Source organism: Rousettus aegyptiacus, unplaced genomic scaffold (assembly GCF_014176215.1).
Source record: "Rousettus aegyptiacus isolate mRouAeg1 unplaced genomic scaffold, mRouAeg1.p scaffold_m13_p_17, whole genome shotgun sequence".
NCBI lineage: Eukaryota > Metazoa > Chordata > Mammalia > Chiroptera > Pteropodidae > Rousettus > Rousettus aegyptiacus.
Genome location: NW_023416292.1, coordinates 9,357,753 through 9,382,461, shown reverse-complemented (window position 1 = coordinate 9,382,461; position 24,709 = coordinate 9,357,753). Strand labels below are relative to the sequence as shown.

The following is a 24,709-nucleotide window of genomic DNA, read 5'->3' as shown; positions in this document are numbered from 1 at the left end:
AGGGTAGAGTGGTAGGGGTAGAGGTTGCATGCTGTTTAAACAGAAGTGAATCGCTCTCACCATAACCTTGTGACAACTTTACTTTCTAACCAAACATCAGATGCTTAACATGCTTTAGACTTACTTGGGCAATAATTCTAAGGGTAGAGCTGGGAAATGGGAGGGAAGGAGGGGAGGAGAAATACTTCAACACTTAGTGCTTCTAAGAGTAGATCGAAAGAGGACTAAGTACTCTACGTCCCCATGTAGTCACTGATTTGTGATTTTTAGGCACTGAAATATTAATATATTATCATTAGTCCCACCCTCTTGAGAGGAGGAGGAAGGCCTACTTGTAGTTTTTATCAGAAGCATTGCTGTTCAATTATGGGACAAACAGTAATTTACAAATTTTTGCTCTAATTCTTTTTGCATTATAAGGGGCAAGAGTGCATAAACTTGAGTTCTGTAACTCTTTCGTTTTAAGATCATCTAAATTAGAACCCTTGCATTACTTTTCAATTGAGGCCATTGCTGGTTTTCCTTTATCCTGGTGATTAAAAAAAAAAAAATTAATAGGCCCAAGGAATGAAGAGAATTTCCACATTGTTCAATGAATGCCATAATACTAGCATACTTCTGCAACTCGCAAACCTTGAGAGTATAATTATTTTATGCAAATAATTAAAACAAAGCCTTTCTTCAGACTGCAGCCTTTTTCAAACATTAGTGAAGGACACCCTGGAAGATGACAGCAAAAATCTATTAATGGTAGGCTGCCACCTGCTGGCTACTGGTAAGAACTGTGATTTCTGGGAGAAGGCTTCAAAATTAGAACTTGGAAACTGATCTGGATTAAATTCAGTATTTTGGTACACAAAATTGAAAGTATATATCTATTAATGAATATAGTATGGTTTCATTCCACATATATCAAAACTCTCAGGAGGTCAACATGCTATATAATATTAAAGTAAACATGACAGTACTTTGAAGAAAAATCCGCTAGAATACCAAAATACAATCCTACAGATAGTTTTCAACAAAAAGGAACAATACCAATAGAAAATAATGTTATAAACATTAAAGAAGCTCCGCAAATATTTGGTTTTGAAGTGAGGTTGATACTGCACTTGACTTCAGGATTTAACTTAAAAAAACTTCACATACTTAATTTTGATTCTAAAACCTCCAAATTCATTGTAATTAACAAATATATTATTTTTGTATATTGGTACCTAAAATGTTATTTTTTTATCAAATTAGAAAAGGGAGAATCTGTTTTACCAAAAACAAAACAAAACAAAACCAGATAACCATAATAAAGTCATTTTACTATGAAAATTTTTTTGTTATCCTATTAACTAAATCACACTAATCAGGTTTCAAAAAACAGCATTAAATATTATCTATTTGAGAAAAACAAAAAATGTAGGCATGCTCTATTGTCCCTGGAAAGACATAAAAACAAACAGCCCTAATTCAGGGAAAGAAAGAAGAAAGAAAGAAAACAACAGTAAGAAGAAAATCCAAATCATTGTTTTCAGGAAATAGTTTTAGGATATTTGCTTTGCAGGTTGAAAAAACTTTGCTATTCCCCAATAGAGAAATTATTCTTAACAATGAAGGCTGTAACTAAAACAATATAGCTCTTTCAATCCTAATTATAATCATTTCCCATTATGCACGGAAACAATGTTAGCATCAATAATACACTGGTCCGCTAGTAAGCATTAAATACTGTATTAATCAACAACTAAGCAGATCATGTCAATATAATCAGCTTGAACCTCCTTTGAAAGCCAGCGGGGTGATAAGTGAAGAAACTCTGGCCGTCCAATGAGGCTGACTGCCAGGCAAAAGGTGAACAAACTTTGGATTCAAATATAGCCCTATCTGCACTGATGACAGAAAGAAACTAACTCAAACCCAATTCACGTGCTTGATTATCAACAAAAATGTTGATAATGTTTCTAATTTTTAAAAAATAAAAATAGAGAAAAACAAGAAAAATCTATTGTGTCAAATATTTGGCTAACTAGGCCATTTTTGAACAAGAACAGGCTTCCTCAAATTTCTCAAATATAGAAAGGCTTTAAAATCTGCTCTAAAATGCCAACTTGGCTCATCACTGAAGTCACAAATTTGTATTTTTTTTTTTTTAATTCTGCATTTTACCTACTTTTAGCCTTAGGAATTTTACCCTTTTAGCCAACCACTTCTCACATCTTAATAAAAATCATCCATTTAAAGAGGTTCAGGGTAAACACTAAGTTAAGACATTTCTAAGAATTCACTGCCAGTCCTACACGAAGTACAAATGCATTTAACAACAAATATGTATACACACACACAGCTATGGACTATATGTAATGGTTTTATAACCCAATTTTCTTTTTTGAAAGTTAAAGAGATAACCAAATCCAACAAGTACGTGAACTGGTAGCGAAAAATACAACTTCTAAAAAGAAATGAGAGCCTCCAAACTACTTTTTCAAGTGAGATATTGTAGGAGATCATGCTAACCTGGGGCACAGTACATTCTCTCTATGGCATCGCTGTCACAGGAATCTTCAACCTCACTCCACCTGCTAAAATACGTTAGCTGAATGTGTCCTAAAAACAAAACGACAGGAGAAATCAAAACATTTTTCTCTTCCATTTTCTGCAGAAGTGAACTGTAATTACTCCTTTTGTAGCTAAAAACAGTATCATTAAGAATAATGGCATCATTAAGTACTAGAAGCTATTACTGGGGGTGAATTTGCTGCACTGATAATGAAGCTCTAGACAGGAAATGAAGATACTAATTACAAGATAAAACGCCTACTCAGTTAATTGGAAGCAACAGCGAATAAAAAGAAATGCATTTGCAAAAGTTCCTGACCTCTATCATTCAATAAGATGTTGTTTGGGTTCAAATCGCGGCACACAATTCCCTCTCTATGTAAAGCATCAAGGGCTACCACCATTTCAGCTGCCCATCTTTGAATGCAGCCCTCTGGGATGTAAAACCTGGAGTTTAGTGCTAGTTTTTTATCAAGGTCCTCAAAAATCTGATGTATTTCCTTGTCTCCTTCTAGTGCTAACCCACTCTCTCCCTTAGTCACAGAGTCTCTCTGAAATAAAATCGGCTCCTCTTCAGCCAAATCGTCCGTTTGATCTGTAAACAGCAATACTTCTTCAGTCTTTAAAGTGTCTGTGTTTGCATTACATTCATTAGCACCTGAGAGTGGGTCAGAAATAGGAAGTAAGCTTTCTTCTGTATTATTCGCAGTTACAGCTGACTCGACCACTCCAAGTCCTTGAAAGTCAGGATCTGAGCTGTGTAACAAAGACGTGTGTCCTGCACTACTATGATCAACAGTCGATATAAATAACATCCCCAGATCCCTCTGCAAATAGTGTTTCTCTGTTATACTATGGGATTCAAGCCTAGAAGGGCCACTCGATTCCTCTGAGCCTTTTTCTTCTTGAGCTTGGCACTGTTCAGTACTGAGCCTGAGACATAAAACATCAGGGGCTTCCAACAGTTTACTTTCTATTATGCCTATATTAGTCTGTGTAAACTTAGTAGGTCCCATTGCTGCACCTTCTTTTGTTGGCTCCAATTCACCAGGCAGATTTACAAGAAGATCGGGCCTTCCTTCATCAGTACCACTGACATCATCAAAAGCGGCATCTTTAAAAGAAATAACTGGGACAGAGTCATCTGATCCCCTGCTAATGGTGTCCTGAGCTATAACCTTGCTTTCACTAATATTAAAACTCCTGGAAATACTGTCTCCATCTGAAAGAGTAAAAAATGGTTTCAAAGGTTCTGACTTTAGGCTATACATTTTTTCCCCAAAATCGAGTCCTAGGATTTCACTAGTACTATCCTTACTGTCTATCCTAAAGAATTCCATGGAGCTGTTTTTAGATCTACTGAGGGACTCTGATGTTCTTGGAGAACTAACTGCTTCCAGGTCATCATTTCCAGGGAAGAACTTCCGCTCATAAGCTATCGGCTGTGTGCTGGGGCTGTCACTGCCAGCAGCAAGGTGGGCTGGGATGCTTTCAATAGCTTTGGTGTCAGCACTATTCCTTTCAGTCTTCATGAAAGGTTCCTCATTCAATGACCCTGGTTCAATCTTTTCCTGCCCATATTCATTGCATAATGTTAAATAACTAGTAGTACACTCTTCTTCTGAACTTGAGCCAGAATCTGGCCATTTTGGAGAGCTATCTTGGCCATCATCATCTTGGTTGCTCTCATCTTGAGAGCTCTGAGTAAGACTAGTCTTCAGTGGCAGAACTTGAAGCATGGATCCACCATCACTTCCTCTGGATTCGAAGCTGCTGCTGTCCTGAGGACTAGATGTTGGCTGTTGCAGGTGAACTTTAGTTAGTGCAGATTTTTTCACTTCTTCAGTGTCAAAGCTTCCTTCAGTACTTCTGTTTAGAAATTTACTGATGTATGACCAGAGTTTGCCACCTGTGAAAAAATATAACCAAAAACAAAAACAAATTTAAGATCCCCAAATTAATGGTTATTTATTGAAGCCATTAGAAAAACAAAAAGCATACTGAAAATCAATCAAGAGCTAGTCAATGATACCCATGAATACATCAAGTTTGCTTTAGGACAAGAATTTTCATAAAATACCATCTTGCTGACTGATGAGTACAGTTTCAAGCACATCGCCTAATATCAATTATTCTTGAAATGACAACCTATTTCTTCCTTTGAAGGGAAATTAGTTATAACAAATACTAATATGAAATCTTACAGCTGAATTTCTACTTTAAAGTTAAAATATAATTTAGCTTTAGAAACATCTGATTATGTTCTGATTTGTTTATGTAATAATTTTTTCAAGCATGGCCCCTCAGGTCAAGTGGAAATCCATAAATAAGTGCTGCTTAAAATTGTATATTTCACTGAGGAAAAAAAATCAAAAATATTATTCCATTTTGAAAATGCCCCATCCAGGATTAGAGGGGAGATTTGGCATCTGGTATATAATTATGCCATTATAAATGACATATTGATAATATTTTTTCCCATTTTCTCTCCTCCACATACACATCATGTGTGGTATGAGACCACATGTAATTGAGAAATATGAATTGGGCAGCCATTAATTCTGATTCTATATTCTGATATATATCATAAAACTATAAAAACCGAAATCATAAAAGTCAATTTCACAGAAATCATAGAAATCAAACACAAAATAATCCAATGCTTTACCAGCAATATCTTTGAGGTAGCTATTTCATCTAATTTTTCTTTTGTTTTATTTTAACCATTAAAAATTAAACCTCTTTTGCTAATTAGACTCTTTGAATAAACAAACTACAAGTATCAAAAACCTACCAAAGCTCTGCTGCCTAGAAACAGTATCACAAGAAGAAAGAAAAGTTCAATTTGATCTAAAAACCTTAACAGTAATTACAGAAGCATACTTTGAAGATGTAACTGTAGTTTCCAAAAATCAGAAATGATGTGTTAAAAACAAATCCCTCTATTAATATGAAGGCAACTTTTTCAGTATTTTTTAATTTTGTCATTAAGCATCATGCACCAATCATATGGGAAATAATCACTGACGGTCAATTATACATGTAAGTCAATGAAAGCATCCGAAAAATCTTCCTCTACTGTGTATTTCATTTCATGTAGAGGAACTCAATAAATACATAAAAGCACCGATACTACACCTAGCATAGAATAACTGCTCAATAAAGGGTAACTGTCATATTAATCCTAGGTTACTCATACACACCTCTTCTACCAGCGATCTAGTTAACGGCCGTCTCCCATTTTGATAACAATTAGTGATATAGAATATTGTCTTTTAACCTTCCTTCTCATTGTTTCTTAGCTAACTTTCTGTCCTCACTAGATTATACCCAGTGTTTATTATTTTCCCATATTTAAACTAAAGTTTAAGAATTCATATATGGCTTTGAAACTCACTCATTTAAAAAAGGAGCTCTGCATTGATTTCATCTTCTTTTAGTCTTCTCACAACAGTACTCACACTCCTTTTATCACAAATACCACTATTGTGGCACAGTAACAATAATGCCTAAACCTGAAGCTGGTGCTCCTGTATGCAAGCCAAAAAAAAAAAAAATTATGCGTGTTCTTTTCAGTTCTCCTAGATGGTGACTACTGTGAGGACAGAACCAGGTCTTCTTCATCTTTGTGTACCTACAGCCTACACAGTATGCAGGACATGACAGGCATTCAGTCAATGACAATTCACCAGAATGAGATGTGCCATCACAAAGTGGACCCAGTATGTAAAGATCTACAGCTGTGAAGATCCAGCGACCAGCAAGAAACAGTATCTAGTAAAGTTCTAAGAAAAGTTTTATTCATTCTTAGGCCAATTCCACCTGGATCAGCTAGTAAAATCTAAAATTCATTATATGCTTAAACTCTTCATTTTTGTCCCCCAAATCACTTCCTCTGACTTCCAAGCACTCTGGCATAAAAGCTTTGGACCGAACTTGGGTTATTTCTCTCTCTCTCTGTTCTGTCTACATTTGACAAGTTCCAAGTCTTGTAAGATCTACGCATAATGTTTCTCATAGTCTTCCTCTTAATTCCTTTGACCACTGTTTCTTGGAATAACGTTATAGCTACAACTAGATCTCTACGCTAAGACCTTCCTGTACTACTCTACCACACTAACTGCTGCCCAATTAATCCTCCTTTACAGCACAGATATTATGATGCCATTTTTCTCTTCAAGAACCCAAATCTCCTCCACCTACTGAACGATGTACCAACTACATAAAGGCATTTGAACCCCTCTCCCTCAACTCACCGCATAATTCATCTGAATTGGATTTCTCTCCATTTAACCCATACCGAACCTGTCTTCAAACCACACCTACCACTTGGAAGTTTCTTTCCTATTAGTTTCCCAATATCTACTTGTCAAAATCCCACCCATCACCAAAGGCCCTTCAGAATTTTTTTTTTTTGTATCCCCTCACTGGATACAGTTCCTACACTCTATGAATCCTCTATATCACTTCACTGCTCTTACAACATTTACAACATTCTATTTCATATCAATATTGTTTTTACGCTTTATTATCATCTCCTTTACTAGACTGCAGGGTCTTCATAACTACATGAAGAGAATTCTGTCTATCATTTAAAAAATAGGTATTAAGTAAATACGTATTATATTGGGTTATAAAAAGATGGTATCTTTACAAATTCTTTGAAAACCTTTCAAGGAAAGGGGTCTATAAATAATAATATCATTATTTTTGGTCATACTTTCTTCCTATTTTAATACAAATATATGGTTTTGTTGTAAAAAAAAAAAGGTAAATACAGAAAAGAAGGAGGAAAATAAAAGATTCTGAATATAAATTACCCCTAACCACTATTAACTATTAGTACATTTATTTTAAGGCTTTTTATGCACAACGTCATATCATAAACATTTTCCAATTTTCATGAGAATACAAACTGGAATAGCTTACAGCACATCCATGTGATAGATATGATGTATTTAAATATTCCTCTATTGATGGCACTTAAGATACTCCAGTCTTTTACTGTAAGAATTAAAATAACCTATCGTTTTACGTACAAATACTTGACATCTCTGATTATTTCATCAGGGCAGAATCCCAGAAATGATCAAGAACTAGATCAAGGAGCATGGATATTTTTAATTCTTTACAGAAAGGCTGTCCCAGAGTCCACTCCTAATGTGCCTTGGTGCCATCTTTACAGCAACTTGCTAATACTGAATATTTGCAAGTTTACCAATTTCATTACTCAAATATAGCATCTTATTTCATTGTCATTCTTTTCATTATTAGACAAAATTTCTAAATGGGATTATTGACACTTTTTAAATAAAATTTGTTCTTCACCTAAACAAGAACACAAACTGAATTATAAAAAAAAAAAAACCTATATATTGAAGAAATAACTAAACTATTTTAGCTCTTCTCCACTCTTTGCTGGGTGTCCAGTTAAATATAATGCTCAACATGGAGCTACAGAAACAAAAATGTTGGTCCTATTACACCTTTTTTTTTTTAATTACAAAATCATAAAGCCACACAACTTACAAGAACACCTCATTCCCACTGATGTTTCTCACCGACAAAAACTGAATAGGTTCTACTTTCTACATAGTTAAGATCAGGCCCAATAGACAAACTTACACAAATGTCAACTTTACTACTGTAACATTAAAAACATTAACCTTTTAAAAAAAAAAAAACCTGTTATCACTAAACCACAAAATATAAATAGAAAACATCTAACATAGTTAGGATATTTAGGAATATAAAGACACCTTTCTAAGTCCTACCGAAGCAACCAAAATTGTAGACATTAGCTATTTTAAGCTATGAAAATATCAATTCATAAGACTTAATAAAAACTATCTCCCATCAGATTTTAAACTATTGGTTTTCTAAAAGATAGCAAAGAAAATTTGTTAAATTTAGTTAACCAGAATTAGGACTTTACATTAATATATGTGATAAAATATTGTTGAACCAATAATCAAAATTAATTTTGACCCAGCAAAATTCTACTTCGGTAAATTTGTCCTACAAATAGTTCTGAAAAAAAAAAAATACAGAAAGCCATATAGGTAAAAGCACTAGAAACAATTTAAATACCAATTAACAGAGGAAGAGTTAAATTATGGTAAACCTGTACAACCAAATACTGTGTATCTATTCAAAAAAAGTATAGCAATATTTGCAAATACTTACACACTGTTTACCATGTACCAGGCCCTATTATGAATATTTTATGCTGATAGCAACTATTTAATGCTCACATCAATCCTATGAAGTAGATAATTATCATCTTCCCAAGTTTACAAATAAAGAAACAGAGACACAAAGAGGTCAATTTACTAACTCCAGTGACAAGGTCGCATGACTAGAAAATGAAGAGTCAGTTAGTTTGGCTCCAGAATCCACCCTACTCTGTCTCTCTTAATGCAGACGCATAGAGAAAAAAAGAAAGCTGTCCAAGTTACACTGTTAAGATGAGGGGAAAAAACAAGCTACAGGACAACATGTAAGATCCACTTATTTATTTTTTAAAGCAAACAGGTAGGGAGCATATTTCCTATATACGTAAGAAATTTTCCCTCTATTTCTACAGAATGGAACTGGGCATTCAAAGTGAATAGAGAAGGGGAATTTTCATTTTAATTTGTATACTTCTACATAGTTCAAATTGATTTCTTTATATGTTAGTTTTATAATTTTTTAAACTAGTTAATAAAAGGAGAATCATTTCACCCCTTGGGTCCCCCAAATAATTTGGGGAGAAATTCTTTCCCATTCCCCATCTAACTTGGTGTGTCCACACTCGGAGGCTTTTCCAATCGTTTTCATCTAACCTAGTCATTCGGCTTTTCTCTGCTCAATATATTCAACGATTACACTCTGAGGACCTCTATGTACTAAGCATTCTGCTAAATGCTGGGATATGTATGATGAATATGACATAATCCCTAATCTTAAAAATTTTTAAAGTTTTTATAACACTCATAGCATTGACTGAATACAATTATTTTCTCACTTTTTCTTCCTTAGAGTTAAAACAAAAGAGATTCATTAGCAGAAACAATGAACATTTTAAACCTCTCCCCCAAAATCTTGTCTGGTATATCCACCTGCCTACTCAATACCACCTAGATTTAATAAGCATCTCAAACTCACACGTCCAAAACCAAATCTCTGCTTGCTCCTTCTAAATCTACCCCTCCCATGGCTTTCCCCATCTTAGTAAATGGAAACTCTATTCTTTTCAGTCATTTGAGCAAAGTCCTTGGAGTAATGCAAGATAGAATCAAGTCAGCTCTATCCTCAAAATACATTCAGAATCTAATACCCACTTCCAACCACCTCCACAACTAACACTTCGCCCTAGACCCATCACTGTCACCTGGACTGCTGCAACATCTTCCAAACTGGTGTCCTGCTTTTGCCTTTGCGCCCGCCACATTCTATTTTCCATGAAGCAGCCAGAGGGATACCTATCTTGTCACTCTTCTGCTCAGTGCCCCATAATGACGTCCTACCTATTTAGACTAAAAATCAAGTTCTTAAAGTGGCCTACAAGACCCCTCAGGATCTGCCCACCAGCCCCACCACGTCCCTCAGTTCATTTTCAGCCACTCTTCCCGTCCTGCTCCAGCCACACTGACCTTGCTGTTTCTTGTGCACCAAGTACACTCTTGCCTCCGGCCTACGTACTTGTTTCCTCTTGCCAAGATATTCTTCCCTTGCGTATCCACACTGCTCTCTCTTTCACTTCCTTCAAGTCACTGGCCAAATATCTCTTCTTCATAAGGTAACCACTCTATAAAATAGTAATCCCTACTTCATTCTTTTAGCATTTCCTTCTTCTTTTATTTAACTTATCTCCATCTGACATATATTTACTTATGTGTTTGCTTATTGTCTGTTCTGCCTTTATAATGTAAGCGCCATGTGGGCAGAGTCTTTGTCTTTTTTGTTCACTGTCATGTTAGAACTAAGCCTGTATCCTGGAAAGCACTCAATACATTTCTGACTGAAAGAAATGAAAAGAAAATGAGTTTGAGACTCATGTGAATCATGAATAGCTTTGTAAGCAGAAAGTGATGTTTTGATGATATATGCACAATCTTCTAATTCACAGAGGTAACAAAGTACCACTAACATGTAAACAATAACACACTGTCCATCATTCAGTTCACATGACTGGTCAAGTCAAATCCAAGACATTACCCTAGATTCTTCTCTCCCAAACCTCTATTCCATCACAGGTCCTATGGACTCTACCCTCAGAGAATCTCTGCTGGTACCCCAGAAAGCCATGCTGTCATCATCTCTTGCCTAGACGATTTATTAGCCTTCTCACTGTTTCTATTCTTGTCTTCCTATAATCCATTCCCCAAATAATGGCCAGAGTGATCTTTTCAAAATATAAATCAGATCTTGTCAATGCTTCGGATGTCCAATGGTCTCCCAATGCACTTGAATGAAAGCAAGAGTCCTCACGCTGCCGTAGAAGGGTCCCGCCTGCTTCTCCAATAGCTTCACATTCCACTATTGTGTCACTCGCTACACTCCAACCAGACGGTCTCCTCTCTTTTTCCTCAAACATTCCAAGTTTGTTTTGCCTTCAATTTTTTACACTAATCCCTGTACCTGGAATGTGCTTCTCCCGTACAGTCAAATGATTATTTCTTGTCATTCAGAACTTCTTTTAAATGCTACCTTCTTGGAGGGGACTTACTCGACTACGTAAAGTAGTCCCCCAGTCATCATCTATTAGAGCTGTGTGGAAGATCAGTATAGTCCCTACTGTTATCTACTACTGTCTAATATTTTCCTGTTTGTTTCTCCACAGCAAGTTTTAAAGGGGCAGGCTCTTTTTCTGTTTTGTTCACCTAAAAGAGAGCCTAGTACATAATACATGCTCAACAAATTTGTTGAATATTAAATGAATCCAGAGTCCCTAACTGCGCTATAATTTAATATCTTTGCATTGTAAAATCTTAACATTAAACGACAGACATCTGAAACAGTCAAGAGATCATCTCCCTCCCCAAAGCTTAAATAATCCAGGAAAAATTCTATGGTCATATGACCATTCAAAGTCAGAAGTGGTCAACAATACAGGAAAAGAGACTTGGTAAAGATAATATGAAACAGTGGGAAATTTGGAAGCCACATGTCTACGTCGTTAAGAGCGATTATAAAGACTTTCTATAGTACTGAAGTAAATTTAGGTGAAATATCAGCCTTAGGAAGTATAAGAAAAAGTGAGAAGATGGCAGAAGAAAAACTAAAGTATAATTTGGGGAAGGTACAGAAAAATAGGAAAAGGAAGTTGCAAATAGCAGAAGTAAACTAGGATTGAAAATCTGCCACGGATAATCTCCAACATGAATAATCCACCCTGGGTAATAGAATATTGACTATAATTACATTCATCCTACTGACCTTGTTCTAAATTATTATGGATTATTACTATGCAAGTTATTTTTGTTCCACACCAGAGGTGGCTGTATTCCGCTATCAGATGACATGACCTCTAATTCAATAATGTCTGTAATGCACTGGTATCCTCAGATAAAAGCTGTCTATAATGTCTGAACAAAGGTGAATTAGTTATCCAATTCACACACGCAATTAACTCTCTTAATACCTGAGAGACCAGGGAGCCCCTTCTGAATTTCCTATTAAATACCACATATGGAGGTCTTCCCTCCATCTGTAGTTATCGTGTACTGTACTTCATAATAAACAATATTAATAGTTTATTGCCCCCGTCAAAAATTTTGCATTAGTAATCATAAGAGACCTCATTCCACAAAGCAATGATTCACTTTCCTAGGAAAATGCATTATATTCAAATGTTATGCCTATTAGTAAAGCACAATAGTTCTTTACTCTTAGTAATGTAAAAATAACACCTTCACGAAATATAAAAAATAATTTAATTTTTTTCACTATTTTGAGAATACCTCTTAAAAGCCAAAAGGCAATTATTTATTATGTGGATTTATATTTATATGCTATATTCAGTCATTCTAAATAAGACTATTTATTATTTAAATTCAGGCGTTAAAGGGCAAAAACAAATCAAAACACAGTGTTTTTTGCCACCTGTTCCCTCTATTAAGAGCTGAAATTTCATAAATAGTTTGAAGGCAGAGTACCATGCTTCTGCTTTGTACCCATATGTGATGCCAATGGCTGCATTCGTAAAAATCCATATTAGAATAACTAGGTCATGTCAAATGTCAACCAAATACCCATGCCTTCTGAAAAAGTAAGTAATTAATTAATTCCTCAGGGGATGCTTTTTATTTCAGTCATCTAACTTTCATGTATCCATTTAGCAGAGAACAAGAGAATGAAATAAGATCTCTAAAATAAAACCTGGCTCTCTTAGCACCCATTCCACCTGAAAGTTCTCATCGTTTCAGACTAATTCTAGGAGAGAGTATGTAGTTAAATACATCTAAGAATGTTGCTGCTCACCTGGGTTTTCATCCTCCCTCCTAACTCAAAGTAGGGAGGGAGAGCAGAGGAGTAAGGAAACAGTTTCTTGCATGTGTTTTGTATGTTTTACCCATTCATGTAATGACAGAAGAAGGGCGTTCGAAAAACTAAAAAGCTAAGCAGGCGATATTCTCTGTTAGATAAACAATTTAAAGTACAAACCAACCTTCCGCATGCTGCAGCACAAGAAATACCGACTCCTCAGAAATGATGTACTTGTGCAGACACACCATGTTGGGCACGCAGCGGGGGATGATGGTCTTTCTGTTCCTGCTGTATTCACTGCTTTTCCTTAGACCCTGACAGAGAACAAAAAGGTCAGTTGTACCCTCAGTTGCCTTTGGAGCCTGCTGTGCTCTGTGTTTATCAACCAAACTAATCTATCCGAGCTACTCTGGGCTTCAGAGAAACCACTCATCTGCTGCTCTATGCCCCTCAGTCCCTGGAGGCTCCGCTGATGGCATCTGGCATGAATCCAGAGAACAGAAGATGCCACAAAGCTGCCATTAAAATCAATTACGTGGGTCAGTGTTTTTATTAGAGATGCTCTCAAACTAAGTCATCAGGATGACACACAGTTATTTCTCTATGACCTTTTCTTAAGTTTTATTTTACTTGTGTATATCTTTAAAGCAGTGGACATTGTGAAATCAATTCAAATTCCTGAGCCACAAGAGGTATTCCTAGATTAAACAGGCAATTAAAAAATTCTATTCCCCAAAAGTACAAAGATTAAGTTTTCTCCTTAGAAATAGATGTGTATAGTTTCTGGTGTCATATCTTTGTTTAAAAGGTATACTCATAAAAAGAAATTTGTTTCAATATATGTCAACATGACCTACTGCCAGACTGATAAGTAAAAGCAAAAGTATCAGAAAAAGAAATATAAAATTAATCTAAAATTGATTTAATTCTGGATGCTATGGAAATGCTTAAAGTGGGATATTTTTTGAATATGTACTGTCACAATCTACTTCAAATACAATTTCAAAATTTTAAAATTGAGGAGTTTTTCTTTTTCCATTTAATTTAAAATTGGGTTATATGGAGAATCAAACTGAATTTAGATCAAAAAGGACCTGGGATATTGATAACATTTCTCAAATATTTGTAACAAAGACTTTAAGACAAAATTTCAGCACTTAAGAACTGTAATCACAATTAAAGGTGAGACTGTGGTCTTCATAAAGTATACAAAATACATTAGAGATGTGTTTAAACTATACACTATACATTTGAACAGCATGAAATGAGTCTTTGACTTATCCATATTATTTCCTCCATATTTTCTTACCTAAAATGCTTTTAAATTTGTGCTATAGAGTATTTATCAACAGTGATGGCAGAAAGAAAAATAATATAAATAGAAATCATCACACATAAAAGAACATTCAAACACCCCAGGAAAAAAATATTAAATATTTTTTTCTTTCAGGAGCATAATCTGAAAATAGATTTCCAAATTCATTAAACAAATTCCACTTACTTTTAAAATGAATGTCTGTTCTGTCCTTGAGTCCATTACAAGTAAAACCTACATAAAAGATATGTTATAATTTATTCACAATACAATGGAATATTAACCCATAACTTTTAAAAACTATACTTTAAGAATTTGGGGGGAAGTGTTGAAATACACTGCCAAGATTGTTAATTTCTGAACAGATGTGTTTTAAAGCCACCAAATCGCAGGGTTAAAAGAGTCTTATCTAAGGTGGGGTTATTATGGTTTCCTTTTCTAAAACTGCCATATTTTAGAAACATTACTATGTTTCCTAGATTTATTTTAAATTATATTTCTTATAAGTAGAGGAAAATTATTTTAGATAAATAATTTTTCCTGGTGAAACATTTATGGTTAAGAATTAAAAAAAAAAATTACAGGAATTGATAAAGTCTTGATTTTCTTCCTAAAACCCCTTATTTAACAACTTGCTATAATGTGATATCAATAACTCAGGCTCCAGCCTAAGTCATTCTTGTACTAACTACTTCTCCATCCTAGACTCATCCTTAACACTTCTTTTTACAACAGCAAATCTTAGCAGCTCTAGCTTCAAAATGTATCCAAAACTCACCTTAATACTTCCACCGCTATTACCCTGATTCCAACAAAGACTCGCCTGTATTCTCACAGCGGCCTCCCAATAGCTCTTTCTGCTTCCATCTTTGCTGCCCTATGGTCTACTCTCAAAATAGCAGCCCGAGTTTTGTTTGTTTGTTTGTTTGTTTGTTTTAAATATCTCTCCTCTCATTCATAGAAAATCCAAAAAATAACCTCGAGACCCTTTATGATCTCACACATTGACCCATCAAACTACCCACTTTCCCCCCACCCAATCTTGGCGAATACAAAAAGTGAACAGACATAGAGAATTATCCTACATGTTAGTATTTTATTATATTGGAGACACTATATCAGAAGTTGGTAAACTTTTTCTATAAATATCCAGATCGCAAATATTTTAGGTCTTGCAGGCTCATGTGGTCTCTGTTGCAGCAATTCAACTCTGCCACTGTAGCGCGACAGCAGCTGCCGCCTGAAATGGGCCACGGGGGGTGTGTGCACACCAGGAAATCTGCAAACACTGTACCAGGGCTTTTCCCCTCAACTCCAGAAAACCAGGAGTCAAGGATGAAAAAAAGATGTCAAGCTTGGGAAAACAAAAGAATGACAAGAAGAAACAGGGGAGTTAAGATGGTGACCCAGTCTGAGAAGAAGATGGTAAATTCCATTTCAGACTTGATACATTTGAAGTAATCGTGACAATGGTCATCTCTGACCTCTCCTGAGGGCATGATATACTATTTGGTCTTTTAATTTCAATTGAATATTTCCATGGATCCCAGAATTCATTCCTTCCTATTCCCAAAGCCCTGTCCCTACTAAAAACAAAACAAAACCTTGTTTTTCCTCCTACAGTACTAAATAACACTACTGTCTGTGGCACACCCCAAACCAAAAAGCTCCCAAGTCACTATGAATTTCCTGTCCCCTACCTTCATAGCCAGTGACCAAGTCCAGTCAATTCTACTTCCTAAGTATTTCTCTCATCTACCCTCTACTCTTTCACCTACAGTGCTTTAAGTTTTTGCTATGTACTACGCTGTAGCCTTGTGTAATCAGTTAATTCTTTCAACTATCCAATGAGATTTACCATTCCTACTCTCACCATGGAGAAGGCATACGAGCTCGGTCTGTAGATGCTATAATGGTAGGTAATAATGGTATCTACCATATGTGAGAATTCAGTGAGATAATCCTGTAAAAGTGCTTGGAATAGCCAGTTATTATTGCTATCACTATTACTATTGCTTCTTCCTGAAATGCTGCCCCGGCCACTTAACCAAACAAGTACTCATCTTTCCGTATTCAGCTCGAATGTCTATCTCTCAGTACCACTGACTTTTTTCTTCCCTTGTTTTCCCACTGTATATAGTATCAACTACTATTATAGCATTTCTAACCCTTTAATTTGGTTTTACGTTTACTTGACTATCTCTCAACCAGATTTCAAACTTTTTACCAGCATGCTGTAGGCAGAATGATGGTCGCCAAAGATGTTCATACTTCAATCTCCAGAATCTGTGACTATGTCATGCTATTGGCAAAAAGAACTTTGCAGGTATAATTAAGGTGCAGACCATAAAACAGAATATCGTAGATTATCTGAGTGAGCTCAATCAAATCACGTGAACCTTTAAAAGTAAAGAACTGTCTGGCCAGAAGTGGAAAGCACAGAAATGATGTAACAGAGGAGGACATACAAGAGATTCGAAGTATGAGGGGAATGCATGGCTGCTGGCTCTGATATAGAGGCCCACACGTAAGCACTACAGAGAGGTCTCTAGCTCATCGCATGCAAAGGAAAAGGAAAAAGGCAGTTTCTAAGTGCAAAGACCAGCACTTGGCTGATAGCAAGCAAGGATGAGAGTTCAGTCCCACAATCACAAAAAAAGAGAGAGAGAGAAAGAGAGAGAGAGGGAGAAAGGAAGAAAGGGAGGGAGGGAATTAAGCCAACAACCTGAATGAGCTTAAAAGTGGATTTCGTTTCCCCCACAGCTTCCAGTCAAAAACACAGCCCTATCAGCACCTTGATGTTAGCCCAATGTCATCCATGTCAGACCCCTGATTCAAATAACTGTGACATAATAAATTTATTTGATTTAAGCTGCTAAGTTTGAGGTAACTTGTTACTATAGCAACAGAAATCTGTATAGGGCACAAATTGTACCTCTTCCAACACATGTATCTCTCACAGTATATGTTCAATAAACATAAGTGAATAAATTCAGGTATAAAAGTTTGAAAGGTAGATGGTAACATGGGAATGGTACTTAGAAAATAAGGAGAGACTAAAGATTTCTTTTTGAGCATTCTCCACGAAGATAACAGCTTAAGACATGAAAAGGTACCCCACTGGAACACCTACTTAATAAATACCACGCACTGTGCTTGGTTTAAAAGAATTAAACCATGTAATGAACTCAAAAATCCAATGAGGTAGGTACATTTTTATTAACCAATTTTATAGATGAGGAAGCAAACATAAAACTGTTAACTTGCCCATGCTCACAAAGCTAAGAAGTGGTAGAGGTGAAATTCAAACAGTAGCAATCTGGCTCTATGGTTCTTCCTCTTAAACTGTAAAACTATACTGTTTATGTCTAAATTTTGAAAATTATACATAGTTGGAATTCTGAGGGTATGTAAGACAACAACGACAAAAAGTACAGTGAGAAAAGTATAAAGAAAACCAGGAAATATAGTGGTTCAGATGTCAGGGAAAGAGAATGCTGAAGATGAGAGCAATCATCTAGCCAAACAACAAAGAGAAGCCATGAGAAGGGGGAAGAGAAAGGGTTACTGCCTAAGGCACTTAGGAAGCCACTGGTAACTTTCATTAGGCATTATGCAGTGAACTGGGGGGACAGAAGCCAGACTCCTCTGAGTTAATGATGGGGGATAAGAAAATGGAGGTAACATATATAAATCTTTTAACAGAGAACTATGTCAGAAGGAGGAAAAACACTAAAATGAAAGAGCTGGCAGCATCGTCAGGTTCAAACTATTTTCAGATAGGAGAGAAAAGTCCTCTCCTCTCCAATAACTTCCCTTTGAGCTACGGTCACCATCAATCTTGAACCTACATGGCATGAAAATACATTTAAAAAACTTGAACCTTTACAGTTATATTAACATATCATGGGAGCAAAGGGAGGAACCAGGGGCCTCTCTCTGCAAAAAGGACTCGATGAACACTGTGTCTGTGAAGACATTTAGGGTTCCTTTGCTTTTAGATCAAGTTGCTGACTCTTTTAAGCCATTCGCCAGAATGCCAATCTGATTTAAATACGATATGAGACACGTCCATATGAAATAGAAAACGTTTCACTAAAAATGTATGGAAGCAGTACAAAGGAAAGAACTTTTTCCTACCAGCAGCCTCTTAACAGACTGAACAGAATATACATGCATAAATCAGAAGTGACACCTCTTTGCCGGTCTCACTTAGCCATGAAGCATGAAGTGGATCAGATAAAAAGGCCAAATTAAGATCGATAAACGTGGCTGGGAAGTGCCGCTTTGTTTACATTTACTTTCTTCTCCTACCAAGTTTGTTTGCAGCTAGACAACGTTCACATTGAGGCAATAAACACAAGAACATATGTGATTTTTTTTAAATGTGCCCTTTGACTGTCAATTTCCCCCAAACAGGTGTTGGCTAAATGATTATAAATTGGCCTCTGGATACACCTCTTCAACTGAGCCGTACAGGGCTGGTGATAATATAATTAGACCTAAAAACATCAGGCCGGTGAATGCTTTCCATCTGTTTGGCAATAATGTTTAGTTAACAATAGTCTTTAAAAGAAGCACCTTCAACTTCAGTTCTTAAAGTTATTTATAGAGCCATTCTTAACACACCAGCACTCCTGCTAACAAGAGCTTTAGCCACTTGGAAATTATTAGCCATACGGCTGTGTACAAAGACAAACGACTACATTTAACATCTGTATCTTTCCAAATTTACATGCTTCAACCTCATTTAAAGTCATTTCTTAATGAACAGTGCTGTGGCGCTGCATTAATATTATAGTTGCATGCACAAAGATCATAAGGAGCCAAACATTTTTTTAATGCCAACAGTAGGCCAATCTGTAATGAAGCTGTCAGCATAAAGGACAAAATAATAGCTTCTTTAACCCTCAAACCGAATTTGTTCATTTGTGGTCTAGAACACATCAATTTAAAAACTGCTCATGGGTTTGCTCACCTTTATAAAGACAAAAATCTAATTTGGTACTAATTTGATACAATTGTCTTTCCAATAAAAGGCTGCTAAAACCATCTTTTATTTCATAATATAACAAGTACTATAACTAAAACTGTCATGAAATAATTATCTTGCATGGCATACCTTATTGAGAGATGACAATTAATGTATTTCTTCCTTTCATTTTTCACACTTACTTATCGGCACTATATTAGCATACAGTCTAACAGAAGAGATTAGTCCATCTCGGCCTGTAGTAATATATACAGTGACTACTCTTCACTGGGAAAAAAGCAGACAATTTATCCCCTAAGGATTAGCCTCATCTGTTCTTCAAGTTCACCAGCAAAATGAGACCTGCCCACTCCTCATAAGAGTAGTAGGAAAAGCTCCAACCAAGGATAGGTCTGGGTTATTACCTAGAAGAGGGAAGGCCTAATACGTAACTAGATACCACCTTCAGAAAGCCAGGAGGGTGGAGAGTTAATCAAAACCGTCAAAAGATAATCATTTTTAAAACATATGAAGAATAAATCTGGAGAAAAGATACAGATGCTACTATAAAGACACAATGAGGAAGTATGGGGAGTCCCCTTCGGTGAGAATTAAGTTCCATCCATTCTTGAATCTTTTTGGATATCTAATTCAAATGCTGACATTCGAAATCTGTAAGTCTCTAAAAATAACATTAGCTCCAATTCCTTCAAAAAGAAATATTGCTGGGTAATTTTAGGGAACATCTATCTCTATTTTGCAGCCTGTTACTTCACAGGACTCAACAAAAATTAATAAAAGTTAGAAAAATGTTTAAGAAAAGTCTACAGAGTCATCTTGAACAAACACGGTCTTTCCTTTAATAGTGTCACAGTACTATTCATGTTTGCTAGATACAATCTGAATGGACTTCAGTTGTGCAAGTTATATTACTGGGAGTTCACACATAAATAAACACACTACAAAAGAATGGGATCAACATAATAAGGAAGCCAGAAAAAATATGTAATTCCATGTCTGCAAGTTAGACAGTTTTTCTCCACATAGTTTCAGATGAGTAAGATTATACTTACTATACTTTTAAAATAGTCCACACTTGATCATTATTCGGTGTGTCATTAACTAAATTCACCTTGGCAGCACTACAGGAGCTAGTAATATTATTTGTCTGTAGAAATGGTTTTGAACAACAAATTCAGAGCACTAGACCTTTGCTTTCCCCCCGATACCATAAGAAAATCAAATGTTATTTATAGTTACCACTAAAACCCCATCACTTTGTACGCTTATAATATTCAAAATGTATTTCTACTGCTAACTGTTAATTCCATACATTATTCTCACAAGATATCTCATAAAAATTCAACTACCAGAAAACAGAGAATAGGTGACCTTTAATACCAACAATTCTCCCCACTGGGGTCTAATTGTCTCTTTCTTTGGCATCTGAAGGCAAGCAGTGTTCCCTGTATCATTGCCCAGCAACTCCAAAAGCAAAAGATGTTGAGCCTAGAGCTTTAGCCCATCAGAAGTTGCAGTGTCAGGAGCATCAGCATGAACAGACTAGACTGTGTAGAGGCACTTCTCTCATGTTATGCCATGAACCAATCTGTTCTTGATGGTCATATGCTCACAAAAGTTGTTTCACTGATGAGAACTTAAGTATAAAGAATAAAATTCAATATGGATACTTATAACCTCTAGTGAAAAGGATTTCATTTATTATTCCTAAGGATCTATTTTCAATAGGGAAAAGTTTAAAAGGTACTGCTAGGATTTAAGGGGAACATAAAAAAAAATTCTCTGGAGTCGTATCAGTTTTATTCGTGCTAGAATTTTCAACATGACACACTATCGTGAAGTGGACAAAGTCAAAAAGGGTAGTGCTTTGTGGATTGATGGCAGTCAAAAAAATCACCAACCAACTTGGAACAAGTGAAATATATCTCTTTGAGGCAGAGTGAGTTCTTCAAGCTTCTATATAACCTAGAAATATCTTCAAAAGTAGGAAACAGACCAAATCTGCAATACTGTAAGAAGGTAGTACTCAAGATCCACATTTCTTTCTGGTTATTAAAATCCAAAACACCATTATCCAAATTAAACTCTAAATGTCTGTCCAAACTCCTTTAACTCCTAAAAAATATTTCCTATTTGAATTTACCTAATTATCTTATCTGTCTTAACTACAGAAATTGGAGCAGGGACAGAAGGAAAAGAACCCATTGGGAAGAGCAAGCAAAACAAAACTAAGCTGGTAAATAACTGATTTCTCTACAAGAAAACAACTAACTTTAGATTTCTTTAAATGCCTATTTGCAAAGGTTTTAGTATGCTAATTTTTTAATTAAAAGATATTTCTGCAGTGAAAGCTCTTTCATATGCACTACTGATTCTTCATCAAACGTTAACTTTCCAACTTAACACCAGCATAGCCAGCGGCAGCCTGAAGGTTTACCATCTGCTGCTACCCAAAGTCACTGTGGCCACCTTCAGAACATATGCATCAAAGCCCCAAGATAAGAGACTGAAGAAATATTGCCTAAGTTAGCATAAGGGAGACGATGAACCCAGAGGCAGGCAATAGGCAAGCTACCAGAAAATACAGAACATCATAAACCATCAGTCACCCCTTAGAATAGGAACCCAAGGTCACAGGGGACTCTAACAGCTGAACAAAATGACAAGAGAAATACTACTTCTATGAAATTTACTTAAGTAATTAAGTAAATGTGATCATTTTTCTTTAAAAGGGGGGAATCTAGTCACATTTAAAATCCCTATGATTTTACTCAAAATAAGCTTACAATGAATAAAATGAAATATAAAATGTAAGGTGTTTTAACCTATGAAAACTAATAGTAAAGGTATTTATTATTATTTTTATGTAGTTATAAAATAAGGCACTTTGTTTTGAAAGGTTTGTTTTCTGGATACCATCACACCCACAATCCAAATATTATCCAAGGAAAATGTACTTTGAGACAAGGGTTTATAAAATCCGCAAAATACTAATTAAAAACCCTAATTCCTGGCTACTCAAAAATGCCATTTATTTAGGGTAATGATCACATTTACCATAATACCACATATAGAAATAAAATACTGTGGTGTCTTTCAAAATATAAAACCAGAGAATCTCAATAACCTGGCTATAATCAATTATAATCCTGAATAACTGATATATTTATCTAAAAGAAATTCACTAATATGAAATTTTCTTGTGCTTCCTATTTGCTTTCTGCTTTTTTTCAGTATTTTAAATGAAAACAAAAGAAAATCAATATAGAAAATATTTTTTAGAAAATGCAAAAAGCATCTTTTTTATTCTTAGTTTGAAACGGCAAGAGATGCATTTAGTTTGCATTAATTATAACATAATTATAATTATATGATCCAGATTTTTTTAAGTTCTTCAAAAGTTCCACAGGGAATTAGTTATAAATTAATTTAAAATTAGGACATTATTAAACATTCATGTACAATAAGAAAGTCATAATGAAGCCCATTTGTCCTGTCCTCTATGTAAACTGAATACAACCATAACCTGTTGAATGCAAGTAGATATGGTTCAATGCTGTACTGTATGTATTTATCCCACGTGAACTCAATTTCTGCCTTTGTATACTCAGTAACTTCAATAATAACCATGATGATTTTTTAAGGATCATAGTTTGTCATTGTGATAGCTAAAATTTGAGTAAATGCTTACCGGAATAATTTGGTTTTCTAAGATATATTATGAATATATTATGAATCATACAATTAGAACAAGAAAATAAGCATATTTTGGTGGTACTAAAACAGATTTGCAAATATACATAATCTGCTCAAAATTCAAACCCACATTATTTAACTCCCTCAAGGGGCACTGAAATATGGTTGGCAAAGTTTGTTTTCTTTGACAGACTAATATCAGGATGAGAAAACATAAAAAGGATTTTTATCACTCCAACTTAAAAGCCACTTGGCCAAACCTCTGGGTTAGTTACCTTTAAGCAAATAGCTAAATCTAGTTCTTCCCTACAGCAAAGCAAAGTACACATTATTCTCCAGAAAAATAGCTCGAGAAGTAATTATTTCAACCACAAACATTAATTTGAAATTTCTTATATTCCTATTAGCCAATGTCAATAAAGGTGAGCTACTCCTCAATAAAGTCTCATACTAGGATGTGAAGTTAATGATTTAGTGAATAATAAAGTTATCACAGAAATGTCAGATACATATGTGAAAAGAGTTTCACTTTGTATAATATTAAAATCCTAGGCCTATATACCTACTACTTCAGAAAACCTGCTTCCAAAGGACATGGTGTGTCTTTGTAAGAAAACTGGATATAAATATAGCAGAAGGCAGAATATAAAAGACAGAAAAATTGGGTTTAAAACAGAAATGCTGAAGAGCTAGGGAAAACATCCACTTAGGAGGCTCTTCTCAGCTCCAAAGGCTTTTTAAAAGCTAGATCTCTACACCTTTGTCATTCTCGTTTTGATTGTCTGTTTTCTGTTTTTGTGAAGCAACTTGCCCAAGGCCACAAAGAGATTATGCTAAAGAGAGGTTAAAACTCTGAAGTTCTGGGTTTAAAGGACCAAGTTCAGCTCATGCCATTCAATTTCATAATGAAACCATTTATACTATTTCTCTGGTTTGAATTCTGAAGTTCACTTAGGATAATGACTTGACACTGCTAAATTTAGATGAAAATTAATTCAATTAAAAGTATAGTCTGTTGTATTTAGCTTTAGATCTCATCTTATTTGCATTAGCTATAAAAACCTAACACACTCTAGTGCTAACATAAACTATGCCTATTCATATCCTGGTTTAATATTTTCATTCTGCTGCTAGGTGTGCTCTATAAATATGCTCAAATCAATTTATAGGCCCTGAAAACTGACATTAGTCCCTAAAAAGCAGCAAATGTGTCCACAGTTTTTATATAGTACTCCTAATTGGAACAGTGTATACTCAGTTAACAAATGCTACTTTATAATGATAATGGGCACAGATGCTACATCTCCAAGTCAATCAATACATATCCAACTAAGGATGAAAGTCTACGGGCCTCACACGACCTTTGCTAGCGGTGGTGAGGCAGGGCCAACATCTGCAGTGCTGTTTGGCTAGAGTAGAGTGGTTACTATCTAAAAGTTTTCTGTCTTGCTAAGCTGCCTCTTTTTTAGTCCTTTGGCTAAAAAGAGCAGGCTTTGGTTTGGTTCGTTTTTCATTTGTGCCCGTTGGCTTTTCCAAGTTGCCCATTTCTCTAACATCCAATCCGGAATATGTGAGGCAAAAAAAATGTAGGGGTTCATCACCATGAAGTCCACTGGGTCTCCTGGTCACCGGCCAGTTTTCCTTCTACTCTCTACTTTTTATGTTTGTTTTCTACATATACCCAG

At 35.4% G+C, this 24,709-nt stretch overlaps 1 protein-coding gene across 3 annotated transcripts in view; it reads right to left on the bottom strand.

The window, feature by feature from the left end:
- The window catches only part of RPS6KC1 (ribosomal protein S6 kinase C1), a 130,950-nt gene that overhangs the window by 25,900 nt on the left and 80,341 nt on the right, over positions 1–24,709 (bottom strand). For 2 of the 3 annotated variants that reach the window (XM_016166464.2, XM_016166465.2), the window contains 4 exons: positions 14,522–14,569; positions 13,202–13,334; positions 2,867–4,456; positions 2,506–2,595 (listed from right to left, as the gene is read on the bottom strand). In XM_016166464.2, the coding sequence (XP_016021950.2) occupies positions 2,506–2,595; positions 2,867–4,456; positions 13,202–13,334; positions 14,522–14,569 (1,861 nt within the window). The remainder of the gene's footprint in view (positions 1–2,505; positions 2,596–2,866; positions 4,457–13,201; positions 13,335–14,521; positions 14,570–24,709) is intronic. The other variant, XM_036234497.1, reaches the window with a different exon arrangement.